Source organism: Drosophila virilis, chromosome 2 (genome assembly GCF_030788295.1).
Source record: "Drosophila virilis strain 15010-1051.87 chromosome 2, Dvir_AGI_RSII-ME, whole genome shotgun sequence".
NCBI lineage: Eukaryota > Metazoa > Arthropoda > Insecta > Diptera > Drosophilidae > Drosophila > Drosophila virilis.
The window spans coordinates 4,593,464-4,618,814 of NC_091544.1; the positions used below are offsets into that span (position 1 = coordinate 4,593,464).

At 39.6% G+C, this 25,351-nt stretch overlaps 1 protein-coding gene across 1 annotated transcript in view; it reads left to right on the forward strand.

Annotated features, from left to right (window-relative positions):
• The window catches only part of Octbeta1R (Octopamine beta1 receptor), a 29,292-nt gene extending 5,060 nt beyond the window's left edge, over window positions 1-24,232 (forward strand). The window contains exons 2-8 of the mRNA XM_002054808.4: window positions 12,489-13,137; window positions 16,641-16,838; window positions 16,924-17,095; window positions 18,987-19,123; window positions 19,179-19,361; window positions 20,536-20,689; window positions 22,912-24,232. Coding sequence (XP_002054844.1) covers window positions 12,728-13,137; window positions 16,641-16,838; window positions 16,924-17,095; window positions 18,987-19,123; window positions 19,179-19,361; window positions 20,536-20,689; window positions 22,912-23,178 — 1,521 coding nt within the window. The 5' untranslated portion in view covers window positions 12,489-12,727 and the 3' untranslated portion in view covers window positions 23,179-24,232. The remainder of the gene's footprint in view (window positions 1-12,488; window positions 13,138-16,640; window positions 16,839-16,923; window positions 17,096-18,986; window positions 19,124-19,178; window positions 19,362-20,535; window positions 20,690-22,911) is intronic.
• Window positions 24,233-25,351: the final 1,119 nt, after the last annotated feature.

Genomic DNA, 25,351 nt, shown 5'->3' on the forward strand with positions numbered 1-25,351 from the left:
CACTTAACAGTTCGCCCTGTGCTCCAAACTTGAGTCCAAACTTGTCTCACATTACTCATACGCACCGTTGCCCAAAGCATTTCCGTGTACATTCTTAATGTGTGCGCCACGAAATGTCGCCCTGACTGATTAACAGTCATTCGGGTTGAATAAAGTAGCTAAACAAATGCGATATTCGGGCACAGTTGTAAGTGTATCGCCATGGTGATGTCTATGGCTTCCGATGGCTGTCAGTTGGAATTTGGCTGCTCAAACGTTTGCAGCACTTGCTTTTGTTTTTGATACTGTCTGCTGCTGGCTAAAAATACAGGGCCATGTTTTGTGTATCTAAGAGATACACATCGTCATTGTTGCCAACCTGGCGAATGAATAGCTCACCGGGCTAGCGTGCCCCTTCGCATAGATAACTAGAGCAGAGAACTCCTGCTTAGCTGACTGACTAACTGACTGACTAACTGACTGACTGACTGGGTGACTGACTGCTGCTGCTGCTGCGCTTATCTAATTATAGCTTCATTACGGCAACTGGATGAACTTAACGAGCAAATGGAGCAGAGGTAGCAAGGCTTGGCCATTGAAGGACGACACGCCACCCGACAGACTGTTGCTCCAAGCTCCGACCCTGGCCGGAGACAGTTTATTTATTTTCATCATTATTGCTGGCAATATGACAGCTTGATAGTTCCATGGCATCTGCACACATATGTATTATATGTTATGATGCTGATGACATTGTAATGATATTGTAATCAGCCTGAGCTGTGCACCAATAGTCAAAATAACACTCATTAGGCAATAAGCCCACACTTATTATAGTTGTCAGTCAACAGAAATTGAGTTCGTTAACTACATGTGAGTGTGTGTGTGTGTGCGTGTGTGTGTGAATGTTGTTGCTATTGAAATTGCGATGTCATAAGTATTTGCAGCAAGCCATCAACACCATCAAATTGAAAGCTTTTTCTCACCTTGGCTACATTGGCAAATGGCAGCTAAAATGACGGCTGACAGCACATACATTTACTCACACACGCATACATGCACACACTAATACACACACTCCCACACACACACACACACAGCAAGCAGTGCCATTATTTGCTTTTTTGTATTCGTTTTTTATTTTATTTGATTTGCCTTCACATTTCACAGACGCTGCTCAGCTTTTGGCTTTTGTTGTTAAATCGTTGGTCCATTCCGCTTCTTTTTTTGTTTTTTGTTTTGGCGCCTCGCTTGACGCTGATTGAATACAAATACAAATGCAAATGGGAATACAAATATAAACAAATGTCGCCCACCTGCATGTAAATACAAACAACAGCTTTAATACACCATCACCAAATGATGGCATGTCTGGCAGACAGCTGCCTCTGCTCTGCCCGTCGCCAGGATACTTTTCCAGCGAAATTCGATTTTCAGCATTTGCTGCTACTTTTTTTTTTTTTTTTTGTGCACTTTGCTTTTTCGTTGGGTTGGTGCCATTATGTGATTTTGTTATACTGTGCACCTAAAATTCAAAAACACAAAATACGTAATGGCTCGTCGCCAGTTTATGCTTAACAAGACATCAAGATACCCTGTATGCAGCAGAGGCACAATCAGTTGCTTGGCTGGATAGAAAGGCAAAAAAGCATTGCGAGTACGATTACAATAATCAAGTCGAGCGAAAAATATATTATTAATAATTTATTTTAATTTATTTATTTTAATTTTTTTTTAATTTAATATTTATATTTATCCATGGCAATACTATTCTATCACCCCATCGACTCCTGTTACCCCTTTATCTCATTCTCTAAAATAATATCTACCCTTACTCTCGAAATCTAGCCAACCGTTTTCTGTCAAAATTGTAGGGTATTCATTGTGATAGTTGGGGGATGGGGGCTTGGCCACCTCGACAGTCATTACCTTGGAAATTCCCCATGGAGCATTTGACTTTAATGGCGTTGGGAGTTAAAGTATATTGACATGTTATGATGCGTGGCCCAAGCAGCGGGTGCACACACACGCCCAGCCCCAACCCCCCCGCACACACACACACACACACATACAAACGCGCGCGCTTGTGCAGCTGAAATTTAACAAGCGCTGCGTGCGCTGCTTTTTAACGGCCGCTCAGAAGTCCATTGAGAAGTCCTTTTGTCCAGAAAACTGGCCATTTCAGATTTTTCCAATATTAATTTAATCACTTTTAGTTTCGAGTGGCATTTTATGCCACGCTCGTCTTTAAAGCCGTCGCTCTCTCAATTTGCGAGTTTGATTTATTTGATAAGAGGAAATAGAGACCACAAATCGAATATCAGACAAAAGCCATCAGGCCAGCGGGTTTTTTTTTTTTTTATAGCGAGATGTAGTTTGTGCACGTTTATTGTTTCTTTGCCATCTTGAATAACGTGATTTTTCTTGTTGCCGTCGCCTGTCAGCCAAATAACAAATATGTATTTTCTTGCGAGCATTTTTCACAAAGCGCTGCTTTGTCTGCGCTCAATATGCTTGCCAGACCTTGCAAGGTCGCCGGCCATTATGGCAAGGGTTGGGGGTTGTGCATGACCTTTGCTGGCAATCCGAGACCGAATCGCATTATATGTTATATATAAGTATATACGCAGCGCCAATAAAAGTTAAATTGTGCACCATTTACCGAGCATTCAATATGGGATTTCATATTTGTGCCCTAAATATTTCATTGGGGGCCGTCAAATCGAAATTGCTTTCTCGGCACGAACAATAGATACAAAATTAGATTGTGCTCAGACCTCAATCCGTATTCACTTCACTAAAATTCTATTACTTATTCAATTTACTGAGTCTGAGCCTTTCGAACATTGCAGATAGTTTTATGTTCCTAGAGACTATGTAACGGTAAATGTAAATGTAAAGTGACTGCTGGCACTGCTTGAAATATAAATAGTTTACTAGCGGATATTGCCCGGCTTTGCTCGGCCCATCCAAGGGTCTTCCACCCGTCTGCCGCTACTTGAACATTTAGAGTTCATAGAGGAGTGGGTCATTTTCCCAACCTCAAATCCACTTTTCGTAAACATTAAAAACGTGTAAATCACACATTCATTATTTAATGATATAGGGCCTTGACTCAACCACCTTGTTCCTTCATTTATCAAGGATTGATGGTTTTACCGCAAAGTGTAAAACACTTTTCCAATGAATTCTCAACAAGATTTTTGAAAGTAAGCTCAGATTGTTTTGCCAATTTTCCTTAATTGCGGGCGGAATTTACTTCAAGACCCATCTTGGCGCTTAATCACATTTTCATAGTTCAGAGGGCTTACTATATTCGAGTGGGCTTGGTATGTAGTATAAAAAAAAATCACTATCATAAACACGAATTCTTAACAAAATATTTAACAACAGTCCCAGTTCAAATGCGACAACGTGTAGATTTCAGGTCTTCTGCACCTAATATTTTCAAAAGGAAACAATTCGCGAAAATCTGCGCGTTAAAGCCAAAGAAATAAAGTCAAAGGATTTGCAGCTGCAAGCTGTGGGCTTAACGCCGTGTGTTATGTGCTCGGGTCAGTCAGCCGAGTCGACACGAGTATTTTTTTATTTCTTATAAATATTAGATACTAAAAGCTGAATTCATATTTTATTGTTGCTAACAACTGGTCTGGGTTTTGCAGCTAGCCTTAGAGACTCTTAGCTGCGAGTTTTCATTTGAACAAAATTTTTTTATTGTAAGAGAATTAAAAAAGAATTTAATGCAGATATTTAAAAGGGATACCAGCTAAAAATACTTTTGCCTCTTCACATGAATCACACTTGGAAATATATCATAAATTTAATCGTTTAAATCATAAAAGGCATAACTACTCATATTAAATATACAAAAGAAAACAAATATGGCATTAAATTTGTAATTAATTTAAATTCGTGGATCATATCTTGTTAAACAATTAACAGCATATAAAATGATATTTAATTAAATGAGCTTCTTTTCAAATGTAAAGCAATCAAATTATCTACCTAGTTCATATTTAAAATATTCATTATTCGATTGCCAGCTTTTTTGCTCAGTCAACATTCTTGGCTTATTAAATATGTTATTTACGGCCAAGCTGCGTGGGCTGTGCTTCTGGGTAAGGCCATAAAAACGAAACGGTCTTCGATATAAACATAAATACATTCATACATACAAATATATATGTATATATATATATATATATATGTCTTTATAGGTATGTAAGTACACAAGTCGATAATGTGCTCAATATGTGCACAAATTTAGCCCAAGAGCACGCAGCTCGGACTTAAAAGATGCTTCACTTTAACGAAAATTAAACATTTATTCAAGCGAAGCGCGTATAATCAAATTCTATTCTCTGAAAAGTACTAATGGAGGAATGTAGAAGGCGGGCTTATCGGGGGCGCGGCGTGGCATATATTGGAGGCGAAACAGCTTCCAATCAGATATTCATACTCGGCGTGTGTGTGTGTGTAAATAAAATAAGTACAAAATTGCAGTAATATTAAGCATCAAAATGCCATCAAATGTGCCGCGTTCCGCAGATGCCATAAAAAGCCCACAAAAGGCCGCCCCGGTCGGAATACATGACATACTTTCTTTTTGGGTTGACATTTAGATACGTGTACCATATATATGTATTTTGTGTGCAATGCAAATGGCAATTGACATTCCTTTTGACCGACAAAGGCAAAAATGTCGATATCGAAGGTTGGCTGCTCGTCGCTCGGCATGAAAAGGCCAAAGTCATTGTCTATCGACTTAGTTGATTGACTCGAACGAAATCCGGACCGTGCCGTGTACGTGATTTCATGATAATCATAGTTTCTTGCTTGGCTCAGCTGCATCAACAACTTGGCCAAAGTTTTGCCCGCCAAACCGAACCAGGGCCAACCGCACCCCCCCCCCCCTACACCCGCCGCACCCTTCAGCGGCTGTCTGCAATTTTGCGCTTCGTTTGTCAATGTCGTCGCAGAGACTTTGTCGTCGGTTTTTACTTCTTCGGGCCATGTAATCAATTAACACTAATGAAGCAGCGCATACTGATGCTGTGTGTGTGTGTGTGTGTGTGTGTGTGTGCGTGGCAAAGTTCTTGTTTATATTGCATAGTTTCAGGTACTGCAATCAGGTGCAGACCGGCGACCAAGGTCGTGGTCTTGTGCAAAAACAAAAGCCAAAAAGTGTGTGCGGCTGATAGACGCCAGTCCTTCGAGCCACGTGGTTCAGGTTGGCATTCAGTCTACAGTCAGCAAACCCAACCACTCGTGCCAAGAGCAGCTTCCTCTCTATCCACACACACACACACAGAAGCACACACAGGAGCACACACAGACGCACACTCAAATAATCAGCACAAAAGTAACAACAATTGAGGAAAGTATTTTCCTCGTTGGGCGCTGGCCCGCCCACATAATAAGAGCAACAACAAGAACATGCTAGAGAGTGCCGTGCCTCACCGTTGCAATTGTTTATGTCCTTGATAAGGATGCTTCTTTTCTATTGTTAGCATGGCATTTAAAACAAAATGCTCTCGTTTTGCCTTTCTCTTTCGCTTTCACGCTCAAAGCCAGCGGCTTTTGAAGCACGAATAGCCGTGCCTGCTGCTGCACCAGTGCATTTATAAATATGAAATCATGCGGAAGGCAGACGCACTGCGGCAGACACATGAGCAGGACCATCTGCTATACTGCTATATTGTTGCCATTGTGGCCGTGTCTCTGACATATATACACATAGTATATAGAAAAATCATACAGATGTGTCCGACACACACAGCCAGGCGTGGCTTTTCGCATTTTTGAATTATCCATCAACGTGAAATAAATCTAAAAATTTGTCAAGCACATTGTGATACCTTGCGCATCAATTAAAGCGTTAAGCATACGTTAAAGCAGTTACTTTTGGCCTTGTCAAACGTTTGTCAACAATTTCGAATGCTTAAAAATTCTTAAATGAAGCGTCAAGCGCGCATTGCTAACAAAACATTATCCGCTCGATGGCTGGCAAATAATAAACAAGAATAAACAACTAAGTTAAATATTTGCATATGAAAGAGCAACAGCAACAATGACACGGCACATGTGTGCACACACCTGTGCCTGATGAAGTGTCCTGCGCTGACTTCTTTGCACTTTTACATTCGTCAAATAAATTATGAATGCCAACGCTGGCGGCTAAATATGTATAAAACAAATTATGTAACCAAAAGCAAACAACAAACCGAAAGAACGGCTCTCTACGTTAGGACGAAGATTTTAATACCCTTTCGGATATTTGACATCATAGTGCTTGTATATATACAACTTATCTTGATCGAGAGATCTTTAAAAACCAGATATTTTCTCTCATGTGGCGGCCTTTCTAAAAAATAAGGATATCTGATCTTAAAAAGACTTTGTTATTCACATGTAAGGGGGATGGTTAATCTCGCTAAGTTTAAGTTTTTCACACAAGAAATACATTTTCGAACAATTCTTCTGTTGTCAGTCATATGATATGGCTGTACGATCCAGCAAATCCCCAAATATATATGTATTTACTGCATCAAAGAGAGCTAAGTGCACGACTATAGCCCAAAAGCTGAGCAACTATTTCGCAGATATGAATAATTTCTATATATTATAGAGTCTAGGTCCTTTCCTTCCATAAGCCTAAGCTACCCTCTTGAAGGGTATTTAAAAACACAACTGCCTTGGGAAACGTGTTCACGCTGTCCAGTGTGCCCACACACACACACACTCGGCATAAATACTGCAAATAAGCTGAAATATTCAACAGCTGGCGCGTTGGCACAGAAACCCAGCGCTGGAAAGTATGCTATGGAAAATGGTTTGCCGCGCCGGAAACGGCTGCCAGCGCGACGTATGCGCAATGTTAGGCAGATGAACATGGTATGCGATGGCAAAAATAAGGGAAAATATTAAACGATGTTTAATTTTCTTGGCTTCTCTCATTTATGATATAAACATTTATTTTTAGTGCACGGAAATCGTGCAAAAAATTCATATGAATTCGCGTTCATCTTTCGTAGCAAAGCATGTTGTATAAAAAGCTGGTTAAGGGCTTGCTTGCAACAGGAGAAATTAATTAAAAATTGCACAAGTGGCATTTTTTTGGATTTACGTTTTCACAAAGGGCTGCCAGACACATAAAGCCATGTTGGTGTCGAGCATGCACGACTTAAATTTACCCCAAAATGAATAAAAAACTAATTTTTATTGAATGATGGTTAACAAATGTTTGATAAATAGACGAAAAATACTTTTAGATACACTGTTAAGAAGAAAAAGAGCTCACAATTGATTATCTGAAAAATGTTCAAGCTTGATAGATGCTATGGATGATATTCTAGCATAACTACAAGAACTTGCCCAAAAAATGTTACATTATATTTTGATATAAAATATGTTGAGCCTCTTGAATTCATTCTTTTTTACGGCTGAATTTTGTTCATGTTACCCAGTTGATGGGGATGAAAACTATCCATTGTCATTATTTAGCTCACAATTTGTTATTCATATAAAAAACACAGGCCTCAGGTTGTAATTAGCAATCTGTTGCATTGTTTGAGAGTATGTGTGCATATGCCTTTTCAATCAAACTAACCTTCAAAATGTTCTTGTTGCTTTGTATTGTGCTAAAACATTCGTTTATGTACAGTATATACATAGGTAACACAATATGCTAGATAAAGAAATAAACAGTTGTAGAGAATTTTTTTTTTTTTTTGATTTTAACCGATTTTAAGGTCTGTACGTGGATGAAAGCATGCGAAAGCCTCTTATATTTGCGATTGCTTCTGCGATGCTTGTTAAGCCTCGACACGTGTGCTCGTTCATGCGTATCAAGTTCAAATGTCACAGTCGCAGTCGCAAAGAGTAGCAAATGATTTGAATTTGTTTTCAACCTTCTGCACGAACTTTTACGTTTTTTTTTTTTCTTACCTCAATAAATGTCGAACTTGAAATCAATCATATAAAAGGTTACCTTAAGCCTTAGATGTGTGAGTTGGTTCTACAAAATATTTTCCAATTTTCTGACATCTATGTGAAGTCTTAGATAAACCGACAGATGCTATTCGATTGGCCAGTTGCTGTATATAAATATAATGTATGTATATGTTTTGCTTTCGTACAGAAATCTGGTCAGCCCACAGGCTTTCCATTGCCTCTGACATTTACTATTTACATGTGTAATTGTTACTTGTGCACTTTTATGACATGTCACATTTGTGTTTCGTTTTTTTTTTTTGTTTCTGCCATATTCCAGGAATAATTCAAAAATGCCACCCTTTTCTAGTTGTCATCCACATTGAAACCACAGCACTGGTTGTTGGCGTTGTCAACAGCCATGTGAATGTAAAAAGCCGCTTAAATGCCAGCCTCAAAGGTTCGCTTCTGTTTAGCTCAGGTTGCATGTTGTGTGTGTGTGGGTGTGTGTGTGTGTGTGTGTGTGTGTGTGTGTGTGTGTGTGTGTGTGTGTGTTATGCAAACTAAATTCAAATTGTGTACAAAAAATGCTATTCAGAAATTTGTAACGCGTATTTGAGGCCATTTTGCTGGCAAATGCAAATGCAAATACAAATACATAGCTGCAATTTAAAATGTAAATGCTCGAGGCCAAGGAGATGGCCAATTTGCTGTTGGTCAGCAATCTACATACTTATGCGTGTGCGTGTGTGTGTGTGTGTGTGTGCGTGTGCGTGTGTGTATTGCATGCCGCTCCGTCATAATAATGTAAGGGAAAAGAACGTGTTTGTGGGTAGATGAATAATTGAACTGCGACTTCCGCTCTGCCAGCTGATTGCCCGATACAGTTCGCAGCACTCGCAAGGTCATGGGGCACACACACACACACACACACACACACACATGCGCCATTCGCTTGTGTGCTTCATGTTGGGTAACCGAAAGTTTTCTGGTTTCCTTTTCCATTTGATTTATCAAATGGCCGCTATAAACCAAAAATTTGCCCCTTGCTTTGGTATCCATTCAATGCGGTCCGCACAGATCGCTGCGGCTTTATCTTTGCATATTTCGAGGCGCCCAATTAGTTTCGATTCGTTGGCATTCGATTTGTTTACGCATTCGGTTCGATTTGTTGTTTGGCAAGCAAAAGAATGTTCGCTTGATTTGGTTTGTTGTCCATCGGTTCGTCCTTTTATCTGGCCATCGCATCCGCTTTGTCTTTGCCATTTTTAGCACTCAATTAATTCACATCTGGACAAAGACTCGAGCAATATTTTTCTGACCACGTCCCTGTCGCTGTCGTCCACATTAATACTGCCGTGATAAATGACCCAAGAATGGGCTTGATCGGGTTTTTTTTTTATACTTTCGGTACAAGAACCACCCACTTTGAAAGTAAAATCAATTAGCGTTAAAAATCTGCCTGCCTGCATAAATAAAAAATTAATTAAAATCAGCGAAAAGTGTTTAATGCCCGCACCCAGATGCCAGCACAAAGAAAGTAATTAAAGCCCAAAATCGGCCAACAACTGACCTTAATCCAAACCAACAAGCACTTGGTCTCCTTGTAAGGCGAAAATGTCTTTAGTTAGTGTGTGTGTGTGTGTGTGTATGTGTGTGTTAGCCAAAGCAAATAGCTGACGCCTGGCTTCGCCCAATGCTCAGCTGTAAATAAACACACTGGCAAATTCAAATAAGCAAAAATAAGTACGAATAAATAACTTATAAGGGAACAAGAAAAAGAATATCCGTAGCCTGTATAGTCAGGCAGGTAGCCAGGCCAGCGAATCATTCTCGATTGCACCTCGACAATGGCCAGACGGGCCGCAGTCGGAGCCCAAATGAAATGAATCACATCCCGTCACAATATGAATGGAGCGTCGTGTGAACGACCCGCTGACCCACCAGCCCATAAACTTGTAACGAAGCCTGCACAGTGGGGAAAACAGAAACGACAACAAATATTAAATATTATTTGTCAACTATTTGCTAGAAACTAAGGGCAACAACATTTGTATAAGGCTTTGATATACCTTCAATTATATTGTCACACTACGATAGCTTCCTATTCATCGAAAACTATTATATTAATATACTAACTCAGATTTTAAATATCGCCCCTCTACACAATTCTCATGCATAAACAGTAATATTAATTCTGTTGTTTCTCTCTATCTCTCTCACTCCCTCTTGCACACTCTCTACTTGTTTCGATTGTTCCCTCCCTCTTATATTTATAATTAATATACAGGTAATAGATAATTGCTACTCAAAACATTTCGGTATATTCCAAATTTTCACTTTTGCTTCAACTTGGTCCATTTCTCTCTCTCCCTCTTTTTTTCAATGTTTAATTCACTCGTTTTTCAGTTCGATTTTCATTAACAGATGAAATTGATGTTTCATAGACATAAATATTTATCAGCCTTAGGTATTTTATTGTTTATATATTAAGTATAGATGCGCTCTAGCTAATTCCCATATGCTTTGACCTCCATATAGCTTGTATTGCTGTCAGTTGAAACTGAAATATTCATTTCTGCGCCATTGTATATTGACCTTTTCCTAAGCATGACCTTCCCTTAAGAATGAATGAATCCCAAAAGCAAACAAGCGCTGCCAAATCCCAGATACTTTAACAACAAATAAAAGTCGAAAGGAAAAAAAAAGAAAAAGAAAAGCGTGAAAAGCGCGAGTCAGCCAACAATCTGGACTAGGCGCTGAGGGGGAGAGAGAGTGGAACTGGGACTGGGAAAGTGGGCTGAGAAGGGCTAGCGGCTGTGGTTTGAAATGTCCTTACCTTGAGAGCAGCGATGTTGTGTGTGCCTGTCTGTGTACGGCAACCAATCTCAATCGACTTCATTCCTCTTGGGCTACTCCGCGCGCCCGCTCCAGCGCCCCAACCGAATCCCACAGCCACTGGGCACTTGTGAGGCAGCTGCAGCTATTATGTTCTTCTTGCCGTATTCTGTATTGTTGTGAAGCATTGTCAATGTGGTTGACAAAAGGACTCTTGGCAAGCAGCAGCAGCAACAGCAGCAGAGCACCGCCGCGTGACATATTTCAAGATTTTCATTTCGTGTTTTTCTTTTCGTTCTTGTTATTGATTTAAAGTTCACTTCAGCTGGGCAAATGGGAAATAAAAGCATGCGCGCGCTTTTGTGTGTGCAAGTGTCGCTCTGTGTGTGCGTGTCGACACGAAATTCATTTACCCAAAGGTAGAGCACCCAAGACCCAAAACACAATCCCATCAGCTTTAGACTTTGTTAGCTAACTCCTAACGCCTACGCACACGCACACACGCACACGCACATACATTAGCATCTACTGTTTGTTATATTTAAGAGACTGGCAAGTCAAAGCCGCAAATGTTTGCTTAACCGGAAGCAAATCAAAAGATAACTCCCACACACACACACACACACCCACACACACACACACTCACATTTGTAAATAGCTACATATTTTTCTGGCAACAGCCTTTAGATATTTGTCTATGCGCAACTTGAAGGGCTACTTCCGTTTCCAGTTTTTCGTTTTTAAGGTCCTTAGTTCCGGTAGCGTTAAAATAAGCCAATATCCTTAAAATATATATTTAATCTAAAATTTAGAAAATGATGCCCTAAACATTTATCTTAGCCAGTTTAATATATGTTTTAAGCTTTATTTATGGGTAGCGCAAATATCAGAAAGTAGTTAATTATTTATTTATATAAACATATTAGCAATGGCTGCCAGGGTCTTCAATCGAGAGCAGCCGATTTTTCCGAGAACCTTAAACTAATTCAAAACGTTACAGTTTTTATATTGAGAACTATTTTCCGATCGCAGTAGATATTTAAATATTGGTTTAAAAGCCAAGAACTTCTGTGCAATTTGTTAGTCATGTTTGATTAGAAACCTGCAGTTTGGCAAATTGGAAAAGTTAAAGAAGAAGTGCAAGATAATTTAAAAGTTGATAAGGATAAAATATTGACAGGCAACAGTTGTCGGTAAGCGGAAGGAACTGAATTTTGCCGCTTAAGCTGGCGTCACAGAAAATGTCCCAGCCAGCAGACACATTGGCGCTATTTATGGCAAATTAAGCCAATTGAGTTGAGTGGGATTACGTTAGGCAAGAACACAGACAGACAATTTCATATCCCTGTGTGGGTAGCAATTTCATTGGCAGTTCTCAGTTCTCAGCCAAAGGCTCATCCGAAGCTTTATTTGTGTTTCCACAGTGTGTGTGTGTGTGTGTGTGTGTGTGTGTGTGTGTGGGTATTCGTTAGCCAAGTGCCTGGAGGTGCACAATTTATACAATACCATCAAAGGCAAAAGGTGTTTATGAGGCTGGTTTTACATTTGCATGTTCTACAAATTGTGGGCCCGACCCGCCCCGCCCCGCGCCGCAGGCTGATAAATCGTTGGCACGTTGTGCTTCATTAAGCTGGCACAACAAATGCCAAATTGATACAAATCGAATCGAGTATAGATTTCAATGCGACAATAAATGAAATATGAGCACTAATAAATCGTTCATATCTATTCAATTGCAGACTTGGCCAGCAACTGCTGTCAGCAGTAAAAGCAAAAGTCAATAGAAACAACAAACAGCAAACAACAAATGACAGTTACATTCAGCATGTCCTGCACGGCGAGCGCCCCTAACTATGTGTATGCCATAGGGCAACTAGTCAGCAGTGAGTGGCAAGCCAATAATTGCATTGGATTCAAGGACTAACTTTGCCATCAAAGCGCAACAGCAGCAACAAAATAACAATTTGCTCCATCCACTATGACCCTCATGCGCAGGATAACGGCAACGGCTGCGACTGCGGCGAGGACCCTGCTCGAGGATGGCGGCTCGGGGGCGACAACACAACCCGTTTACATGCCGCTGCTCCTGGAGGCGACGGCCACGGTATCAGCATCGGCACATGCGAGCTATTTGAATTTCGTTGCCGATGGACTCATCGATGTGGACGAAGGTGTTGGCAACGGCGGCAGCCGGTCCGTTCCCTTGGATGATGTTGACGCTGGCCATGTCCAGGACAATGGCAGCACTGCCGCAGCCGCTGCCGAAACAGGCGGCGCGCATTTGACATTTGTCATCGTCAAGTGTTTCATTATTGGTTTCATCATACTGGCCGCCATACTGGGCAACATGCTGGTGATTGTGTCCGTTATGCGCCACCGGAAATTGCGGTGAGTTCTGATCGCGTTACCAGCCGCAACGGCAACAAAAAAATGAGAGAGACGGGCTACTTTCGGCACGCCGAAGATTTAATACCCTTGCAGACCCAACCCTTTCTTAGTATTCCATACAACTTAATATTCGACGGATCGACTCGGCTCTTAATGCTGTTCACGAACATATATACTTTACCTTGAATATATATACTTTGTCTCACGACAAAATAACAATACCCGCTGCAAGAGTATAAAACTGTAATTGAAGCAACGACCAAACGTGTCCCATTTATTCGTTCTTCCATTGGCCCGACTAGCTTGCGGCGCTCTTTTGTATTTATACCCTGTGCGCATTAAAAATAGGTAAAAAGGATAAAAGGTTTAGTAGAAATAGGAAAAGAAGCCATTTCGACCCTATGAAGCATAGATATTGTTGATCAGGTGAGTCGATTTATCCATGTCGAGCTAGACAATTTTTGTATTGCTTGTGCCGTTTTCTATGAAATCGATAAAAATCGATTCGAAATACGCTGACTTTAACAGCTACCAGGCATCAAAGTTATTAGGTACCATAGATAGTATGCGTAGTAAAAGCTGAGTCGATTTATCCATGTTCATCCATATCTATCGATCCCAGAGGCAATAAAATCTAGAGAATTTTCGCGTATCGATTACTTGTTCCGCTTTTATCGATATAAATTAATATTCAAATCCGGTGACTATAATAGCTAGCAGATATCAAATTTATTGTGTAGACAGATTTCAAATATTGAACACTTCGAATTGTAACGACAGCTCAATACTCGGCTGCGGGTATCTCGTGGTCTGGCATACCCCACTCTAGCACTCTTTCTTGCTTATTATTGAATTGTTCGCCACAAAGCACCATTGTCATCATGCGCTGTCAAGGACACTGGCAGGACTTTGTGTCTATGTAGCTTTTTGCGCTGTGGCCGCAGGCGTGTTAATCCCGTTCGCCTTAGCGCCCATTAGCTGGCCATCATTTATCATATTTTTTGGCCAAGTTGCGTGTCAAGATATTTGTCAACTGGTCGGCTCTCAATCGCACCCGGCTACTGTTTGTCGTGTGGGGACGGTATCTGTTTAATAACTTGACCCCGTTGGCATACTTATGTGCGGCACTGTCAAATGTCAAAAACGTGCGTAATTACATCGAATATGTTAATAAGAAGCGCGCATTAAAATATTGTGGCCTTCTTGAAAAGGGCACACACACACGACCGGGCTGGCATTTCATTTACGACAATTCGTATAAATTTTGTGGCAACAACAACAACTGAGATGTGGGGGCTGTCAGCCTGCGGCAGTTCTTCATAATTTTGTACGTGTTTCAGGCACAAATTCATATGTTGTATTTTGCTGGCATTTAAGCAACATAAAGCACACATACACATAGCCGACCACACGGTCTCTCCCCCTGCCTCTCCCCCTGCCTCTCCCCCTCTCCATGCCCGGGGGCGTCCAATGTCAAGGCATAAAAACTCTTAAAGCCGCCCAAGAAAATGTTCACCTTGGCGACAGCCCAAAGGGCCACACAGACACACCTGACATTTGCGGGGCTCATTTAACTTATGGAGCCTGCGTAGCCGGGTAATTTTGTTGTCTTGGCAGAAGGGCATCTAATGGAATGGTGGAATGTTGCCTATTGCCAGGTGCATAAAATTTGTTATCTGGCTGCTGCTTCGTCTGGCCCATTTCTAATGTTTTGCTTAGCTGCGCAGTTTAAATCATTATGGCAAATTAAGCCTAATTATGCTTAACATGCATTCGTACTTAAGTCTCCTGGCCCGTGAGTGCCCTTTCTCTGTGTCTGTGTGTGTGTGTGTGTGTGCGTGTCAAATCACAGGTGTACGTCTAACTCCAGCTTCCCTGCGATAATTTGGGCATCATTTAACCCAACTACATCAAAAGGCTGTGTAAACGTGCAGAAGCCTTTTCCTAGTTCAAGGGGCTAGCCAATTGTACGTGTGCGGCTGGCTGACTTAATATCCGGTCCGCTAATTGAACCAACTTTTGTACAGACCATTAGGGGTAACAAACTAAAAGTCGGTTGTGTGTTGCAGCACGTCTAAATAGAGCTATATAAGTTATATGTACCGCAAAGATGAAATGTTGCTTATTATATTCTAGTTATAATGACAGAAGTTCTTGTGCAATTTTATGCCGAAAACAGCTTGAAATTGTCGGATATGATATAAGCTCTGAGAGTTACAAATAAATGTTAGGTTTATCAGTCTGCCCGTACCTTAACATATTTGAACATAACATAATGTTAAACTTTTTTCGTTAATCTTTGTGTCGCAATAAACTCAATTTTACGATAGGCTCAAGTTGCATCTGGCAACGCCCAACTATGTTAACAGCTAAACATATATCCAAAAGGTATCGAACTGTTTGTAAGCGTTGTCAATTTTCAAAGTGGCGTTGCCACATTTTAAAACTTAATTTAACATATATTGCATATCAAAACAGAATTCGACAGTTAGCAAGGTTTAAACTTTTTAATTTATTTTATAGTATTTGTTAAATAACTTGCCTTATGCGCCATTTGCCTGTCTTTAGTTGCCACTTGCCAGTTTTTAGACAACATAAAAACGAGTTTAGGGTTCTAACTAGTGTTTAATTAATTCCATAAATTTTCAAGAACATTCAAGTAAACATTTATAAAACAATGTTCAACATAGCTCACAAAAGGCTTCCAATAATTTCAAAACTGTGTATCTTACCCCGACAAAGACCCCAAATTTTAATGGTGAAGTTGACAAGTCATAAATCTAATTAAACTTGTCACCTATCAGAATCGAGCTGGCACCGTTCAGGCTGCCAGTCCACAGCTTCATCCTTTAATCGGCTTTAAAGCGACGCCTTTTTACTACTTATATTCTGACGTTGCCTTGTCGTACCTTGTACATTTTCTGCGGTGCTTAAAGCTGGCCATCAACTGGCCGCCTTTGGCCAACCCCTTGCTGTCTGCCCTTTTTTGACGCCTGGCATCTGGCATCTGGTGCCTGGTTCCTGCGGATTGTAATTAAGTTTGTGGGCGTTTGGGCGTAGAATTGTGCGTGGTTCATTGGCCTAGTGTAAATTATGAATTATGAAAATGTAATTGCCTTTTGCTTAAAGTTTCGGCAATTAAAGCTGCAATCACTTTCAGCGTTGCGCATACGCCGTGTGTCCATAATTGAGTTTAACATTCTGCGGTGCTTGTTATTATTGTTACTGCCAGTTGCTGGTGGTTGGTTGCCTCCGTGTGTTGAGCAAATTATCAATTAACTCATTAAACTCCGAAATCCATGCCACGACAAGCTGCTGTCACATGCGGCGTATGTGTAATACACAGACAAGTTATCAAGACGACAAGCTGACGAGGAAACTAGACGCGGGAGTATTATGACATAAATGTGTGTTGCTTAAAACTCAATTTGTACAACTTTTGAACTGCATTTCCGCCGAAAGTTTCTCAAACTTCCTTTTCCATATACATGCTTAATTTACAGCATCATCACAAACTATTTTGTGGTTTCACTGGCTGTGGCCGACATGCTGGTTGCCCTCTGTGCCATGACTTTTAATGCTTCCGTCGAGATATCTGGCAGATGGATGTTCGGCTCACTCATGTGCGACATTTGGAACAGTTTCGACGTCTACTTCTCGACAGCCAGCATTATGCATCTATGCTGCATTTCGGTGGACAGGTAAGTGCCCAACAACAAATGACAGGTACAGGTACCCCAAAAACAAACACACACACACACACACACGCACACACTGCTATTTCAGGTACTATGCGATTGTTCAGCCGCTGGACTATCCGCTTATAATGACGCATCGTCGGGTGTTCATCATGTTGCTGATGGTTTGGCTGTCGCCGGCGCTGCTCTCGTTCCTGCCCATCTGCTCGGGCTGGTATACCACTAACGAGAACTGGAAGTATCTCAAATCCAATCCCCATGTAAGCTGCCTTAATTTGTGCCTGCATTGTTTATTCAATTTCCCAGCGCATCAGAATTCAAAATTCGCAGCTTCCGTTCCGAGATTACGTGTTCGTGTGCGTGTGCCTGTGTGGGTGGGGGTGTGAGTGTGAGTGTGTGTGTGTGCAGGTGTGTGCCAGCTAGACATGCATTTTGCCGGCTGCTGCCCCACATATTGGCCACAAGGTGTGCCATAAATTCTGCCAACACCTGCAAGTGTAGTTGGCACTTGGACTTGCCTTCAGACTAGAGTTGGACGCGTGTCGGAATTTATTATCACGACACAAGCAACATAAACGCACGCTCTTTAAAATTTTGAAAAATAAATGACAAGCAAAAGATTAAACTAATATCCGGATTCAAGGATGTGGGAAACATGCTTCGCGAACCGTTACCTAAAGACAGAAAGTTTTTTATCGAATCCTGAACCATAAATCAATGTAGCTTGTAGATTATATTTAATCCCATTAGTTTATAGCTCCGAAGGGAACAATCGACTGAAAGCTGCAGATATCTTTGGCACTTGGATCCCATAAAATATATATATATATATGTATATATAGAATTAATATATCTTTCATCAAGAGGGTGATTTGGTCTAGCTGTCCACCCGCCTTTATGAATCTCAAAAACTTAAATATCGATTTAAGTTCAAGGTTTTTAGGCATAACTCGAAATGGACTAGAGTCAGATACAAAAAACTTGGCATGGAGCTTTTCATTGGCATATGCACAGATTAGGAATATTTCATTCCTTGGATGCCTCTTTCAGTTCCCTTAAAAACTTAACTAATTTTTAAAGAAGAGCCCTGCGCTTTCCAGAGTCTGTGTGTAAAGTGCATAGTTAGCTTGCCTGTATGTAATTACATACATACTCATTTGTGTGTGTGTGCTTGAAACTTTCTGCGTATCTCCCGAGTAAAGCTTGCTCGTAAAATGCACATATTCAATTCGAGCAGCTCATATTAAGTTCAGGTGTTCACGATAGCGAACACGACACGCGTTCAGCGCTGTTGGCTCAGTCTGAGAGCTGAGGTTGAAAGAAAATTGATTTATGTGTGCAGCGTTTTTATGCTATTTTAGGCGCTCAGCCGACGGCTGGCATATTTATTACTAAGTCTGCTTTATTGGCCAGTTTTCGACATGAGCACGTCCTGGACCATTCCAACATATTTGTTAAGTTGTCAGCGAAAGTGGTTCAATATCTGCTGCCTGCTGCTTTCAGCTGCCTAACAACTGTTGCCAGCTGCTGTCGTAGAGGCTTTGCCATACAAATGCTGATGTATAAATAAATGTAATTATATTTGCGTTTGTGGTGTCTCGTCTTCTGCTTGTGCTTGTGCCGCCTGTGCATAATTTTCGACTTCACACAAAGCGCCGACTCATTGAAAGCCCTTTGCATACATTAGCATTCAACTCGGGCTTTAATTAGTTTAACTTATTGCGGTTGTTCTTGTTGTTGTACTTAGTTAGCTTCAACTCTTGCATAAATCTAATTAGATGGCCTCAGCAGTTGAGGGCGTGGCCACAATATCACATCATTGATTTAATGTATGCGGTAATTGGTTTTTCTATTTATTGCTGCAATAATCGCATTACGCATACGCAACGTTGCGCCCGCGATTATAACAATGGCAATTGTCTGTCCGGGCCGTGCTGCAGTTGCAGTTGCATTTAATTGACTGCATATTGCATTTTATTGGCGCTTCTAATGCTGTTGGCAGGCCATAAAAGTCGCAGCTATTGTTGGCAGTCTTTTGTTTAATGCACTCAACTATGTTATTTATTTTGATTTATGCCATGAATTGACAGCCCTTGCATATCAAGTGCTGCACTCTCGGCGAACATGTTATCTATTTTAATTGAATTGCAGATATGCGAATTCAAAGTGAACAAAGCCTACGCCATTGTTAGCTCATCGATGAGCTTTTGGATACCGGGCATTGTCATGCTGTCCATGTACTATCGCATTTACCAGGAGGCGGACCGTCAGGAGCGTTTGGTCTACAGGTAAACCAATTAATTTGTTTGCCACAATTAACGCTAATTACAAAGTCCGACGTAGATCCAAAGTGGCCGCCCTGCTGCTGGAGAAGCATCTGCAGATTAGCCAGATACCCAAGCCCCGGCCCAGCATACAGGTGGAGCAGTCAACCATAACGACAATGCGGCGCGAGCGGAAGGCAGCCCGCACATTGGGCATCATAATGAGCGCATTTCTGCTCTGCTGGCTGCCCTTCTTCTTATGGTGCGTACAGGCAGCTTGAGGCTGTCCAACATTTGCCATATCTAATATAAGAAAATATACTACGAAATTAATTGAAAGCCGTGAATGCCATTTCTAAACAGCTATTTTTATACCCTGAACCCATTAAAAATGGGTATAAGGGTATATTGTATTTGTGCAAAATCCAAATTTAGGTAACAAGCATAAGGAAGCATCTCCGACCCCATTAACTGTATATATTCTTGATCAGCATCAATAGCCGAGTCGATCTATCCATGTCCGTCTGACTGTCCGTCCGTTTGTCCGTCCGTATCTATGAACGTAAGGATCTCAGAACCTATAAAAGAGCTAGAGACTTGAAATTTTAGATGTAGGTGCTCCTAGTGCCTGCGCAGATCGAGTTTCCGATAATCGATAACTTACTCCGTTTCCAATCAATCGATAGAAATCGGTAAATAATAAGAGCTAGAATTACGAAACATGATATGTTGCTTCTAAAATAGAATATTTATATGCATTTGATGTTGGAAGAAGAGAATTCAGGGTATCCCCTAGTCGGGAGCTCCCGACTAGAACCTCTTACTTGTTTTTATTTTGCTAGAGTTTAACGATAATTAAAAAAAAATTTAAATAACTGTCAAAGGTCACAAAACTAGAAAACTTAAATTTCAAATTGCGCCTAGAAGTATGCTGCGATTTTTTAGTTAAAAGTTGAAACAGGAAAAGTTGAAAAGATAAGCTCAAAGCTGGCAAACATTTGCCATATAATATATTTAAAAAATGTACCACGAAATTAATTGAACTACGTGGAAGCTATTTTTAAAATGCTTTTTATTACTTTGCTAGAATGTTATGAACATTTTAAAATGATTTTAATAACTGTCAAAGATTACAAAAGCCGAAGGCTTGAGTTTCTTGTTGCGCCTAAACGTAGGCAATACTTTTTAGTGAAGCTTGAGATAGGAAAAGTTGAAATGAAAAAGTTCTTTGCTCCGATTTAATGAGTTCAGAGTTGTGAATTAACTAGAAAACAACTGACCTTAGTTATACTAGCCCTGCTTAGTTAATTACTTATAAAACAAAGATATATCTATGAAAATTAAAAGTCTTTTGTGTGTAAATGCAAGAGAAGTTTCTACAATACCTGAATATATATTTTATATTTATATAATATAGTTACTTTCTTCTTTAACAGGTACATCATATTCACGCTCTGCGATAGCTGCAAGACACCTCGACTTGTTGTTGGCATTTTGTTCTGGATTGGTTACTTTAACTCGGCGCTGAATCCAATAATTTATGCATATTTCAATCGCGATTTTAGGGCCGCCTTCAAGAAGACGCTAAAGGTGAGTTCAATGTTCAATGTGGGGGGCTATTTGTCCTATTTACGTAGTGGGCGGGGCCTCATTATACAAATTGCCAAGTAAGACCTTCTATCAATACATATTGCTTTTGAAAACACTTCGATCCCCAAACGCCGTTTGCCTCCCAACTAGACTTAGTTAGAAGCAGCTGCTGCAGCAACGGAAAAACCAAGTACAACAGCAACAACGACAACAACAAGTACAGCAAAAACAACAACAACAACAATAAGAGGGGGAACTGCAACAGAGGCCCATCCTGGTAGCTATATGAGTTTACTTGGCGCTGCATTGGCAACTAGTGCCCCTATTTTAGCTTGAACTTAAAAACTTAGCATATATATTAGCTGACTGAGCAACAGTATTAATCAACTATCAACTGTCAACTGCAACTGCAACTGCTTCAACTGCAGCTTTTCACGACTTTCATTGCGACTGCAAAACTGTTAATTGCCTGTTGACTTCCATGCACGAACTGCTTGCCCTTTCTCTATAACTCTCAAGCAATCTCTTGCAATTTTTCTGTCTCTATTGTAAATTGGTTTGTTTTCCTTTATCTTTATCTCTGCTCTCTCATCTCTTCCACGCACAGCTGGCTTTTGCCCTACTAATATGTTCCGACAAACGCTAAGCCCTGCCAGAGAATGCCACAAAACAAAATGTAATATTCAAATTGAAAAGCTTGCGCTTATATAAGTATACTATCATAATATGTACATATCCATATATGAATGAGTGCACACACACACGCACATACACAAACACACACACACACATATGCTGCTCTCTTTTCGGTTAAGCAACAACAGCACCTGTTACAAAACGGTCGCCAAACAAACAACAACAAACACTTATAAATGCGCATATTTTGATGCCCACAGTTTGTTTGAATAACATTTCTTTTTCTGCCTTTTTTTCTACACATTTCTCATTTGGCACACTAGTCTTTAACAACCACGCACACATTTACACGAACACGCATTGTGAGTCCCTTTTTTTTTTTTAAATGAATGCGGCTTTATGTTTTTTATTTCGCTCGGAATTTCCCTTTTAATACCCTAAGCCTAGTGAAAATATCTGCAATGGGTATAAAAGTTTTATGAGAATGTCAGCCTCAGCAGCCGAGTCGATTTGGCCAAGTCCGTCTGTAATAATCAGAGAATACAAGAGACAAAGATTTTAAACTACAAATTTATTTTCTCCTGGTGCAGGCCTAGATCGATTTTAAATATCGAGAACTCTACCCACTTTTACAAAATCGATGAGTATCGCTCTCATGTAGTAAACACATAGTGAGAATATACCACCTTTAAGAGAAATAAATGCATATATACATATATGTATATGACATACATATGCAATACATACAAGCAGACACATAGTCAAAGGTCAATAATTTGCGCTTTTATCGCAAGCTCGCTCAACTCAACTCTTCCCCTTGTACTCTAATTCTTGCAAGAAGAGCTTCACAAGACCAATTACCTCTTGTCTCACTCTCACATGCATAAACTCCATGTCACTTCTCCTCTCGTCTGTAGGCACAAAGCGAACTCTGATTCAGTCGCGATCGAACGTTCGCATGAAGTAGACGTACCGAGACGATGTTGTGTCTTACTTCGTAAGCGACGTTTGTTTTTCTACAAGAGGTAGAGCCTTCGTCTTTGATTATTATATATATATTATATTATATGTATATATGTACATATAGATATTATACACACTTTTGTATGCGAAAATTAAGCCATGTCATTTAATCAAGATCCAACGAAGAAAAATAGCAGCAGCCTGAGCTGAGCAGCATGTAGCATATGTATATGTATATTTGCAGGTACTTCGCTGAGCTTAGGGTATATTCTAGTCGGACACTTTCGACTAGACCAATTTTACTTGTTTATTTTTATTTTCATTTTTTTTTTTGTCATTTGTTTTTTTTCGTTTATAAAAGAAACTTTGCAGAGACATGTGCTGTCTAGCTCACACCAACACACGCCCACCGCCCACCGCCCATACCCGAATTCTGAGTGTGTGTGTGTGTGTGTCTCTTTTTGTCTCTAATCTATTTATCTCGCTCGCTGTATCTGTCCCCGACGTCGTTTAAATATGCCTAACCTTTGCGTACGTAGTAAGCATTCTCTCTACGCCTATTTGCACTCATTTTGGCTGCGTCTGTTTGTACGTGTGTGTGTGTGTGTGCTCTTCTCTTGCAGAGCTGCTGTCCCTACGCGTTCATCAATTGTCGCGCCAGCTTGCGGGCAGCTGGGCGGGGCAATGGCGCCGGCGGCGGCCATCGAAGAGACAACGGCACCAGAGACGGATCCGCCGAGCTGCCGGCCTACATGAACTCGACGGCCTCATCGGAGATACACATGAATGTGATGCGTGCGCGACAGTATACAGCTGGCACGCCCACGCCGACGCCCACAATGACAGGACAGGAGCAGCAGCAGCAGCTGCATCCGCTGTACACTAACTAAGCCCTTTCAGCTCTTCTTCTATGGCTTATGTGCAGCTGTGTGTGTGTGTGTGTAAAGTTAGATGCAGCACAACCTATGCTAGGAATTCCAAATATATGTATTACCTATATATAGAGCTATATATATGCCCAAAACTATGACCACGCTAAGCAACAGCTAAAAATGGGTTTAAGCCGAACACGACAATCCCACAGAAAAATATTGAAGCCTTCAAAAAAACCAAAAACAAAAAAAAAACAGATAATCCGAAATTGATGTGCAAACAAATACACTCGAAATATGAAATATGAATACGTACAATAAAAAAAAAAAGGAAATTGAAATATTTACAAATTGAATTTAAAGCGAAATTGTTGGGCAAAACAAATGAAAGACAAGAATTCCAAATTCCTAGAATTGCCTGCAACGATTTCAAGCAACATTTGATTGGCATTTAGTGCAGTGTTTATATTAAGTATACTTAACTATTTAATATATATACATATATATATATACAGACACATAAATATATTGTATTGAATGTTTGATATACGTATTGCTATTTGATGTCCCATAAATATTGATACATGCGCGTGAAATGGATTATTTAAGTGAAAATTGTCTTCTAATATAGTACTTGATACTGACTAGATTTGGCCAACTGAAGCTTAAACATATTCAATTGATATATGTATAGCGTATATATGCACACCATGCCATACTATGCCATACTTGTATGACTAACATATCCGCTGGGTCTATTAGCCACACTCGACACACCTGTAGTTTCTAGCTAAAATGTAAAATGTGACTTAAAGTCTCATCAAAACAAAGCTGTTAAAATATGTATGTATATGTATTCGAGCAGGTCGCATTTTTGAGCGCATTATTTAATTGTTGTAGCATAGTTGGCGCTCAAATATGATATATGTTAAATAAATATTTAGTTACTAAGTGTATAAGTTCCACACGACGAACAAATAACTAGTTGAACTTTAGTTAAAACTTATTTAAAAAAAAAAAATGCAATTAGTTAAATTTTAGTTAAAAACTTATCACAAAAAAAATTTAAAAATAAAATTAGTTGCAATTTTAATTAAAAAATTATCAAAAACAAATAAATAAAATCAGTTGCAATTTAGTTGAATATAAGTTAAAAAATTATCAAAAAAAAAAAAAAAAAAAGCTTCAATTAGTTGCAATTTAAAAAAATAAATAAATAAAATCAGTTGCAATTTAGTTAAATTTAAGTTAAAAAATTATCAAAAAATAAAATAAATAAAATTTGTTGAATTTTAGTTAAAAACTTATAAAAAAAAAAACCAAATTAGTTGCAATTTTTCTACATATTTTTCTAAAACAAAATATATTTTGATAATTGCATTTTTTTATATGATTAATATTTTATTTAGTGATTTTGTATTTTAAAATTTAATCAATAATCGGCTTGTATTTATAGCATGAGATTCTATATTTATTTATGATATTTCATATGCCCAGACAATCTTATCCAAGCACATTTTGACTTTGCATCTAGATAACGAACAATCGAAAAAACCAAACAAATTATGAAGATTGCAAACTTGTTTTCTTCTTTTGTTTTCGGTTTTTCGTTCAACTTTCTATTTCAACAAAGCAATTATTTACAGAATGAACGCTTATCAAGCGTTCACAAATTCGCTTTGTTTGGCTTTAATATCTATTATATTTTTGCTAGTATATAATATATATATATATATATCTATATTCCAAATCATAGTCATTATCTAAAGCGCCAGCTTAATGGCTCAGCCCAATAGACAAATGAGCCTGTCTGCCCGCATATACACTTATGCCAATATTTATTTTATTTAACTCGGATACTTTGATTAAACAAAAAGGGGCGCCCATTGCTTGAGCTATTGCGTTGCAAAATTAAATTGAACTCTGGCTATGTTAATTAATTACATTTGCCATCAAACTTAACATATGCCAAATTTAGCAATTGCAATTGGCTAATTTTCATATTCCACGAAACAGTCAGAGTTAAAAGTCTCTGTTTAACTAGCAGCCGGATCTATTCCAATCAGACGTGTAATCGAATTAAATTGTTGCCATACATTTCAAGGAAGTGCAAAAGCTTGACGTTAAGCTCATTCTATTTGAATAGTTTTGTATCTAAAGATAGATGTGCTTCTTATACTCTATGCATACA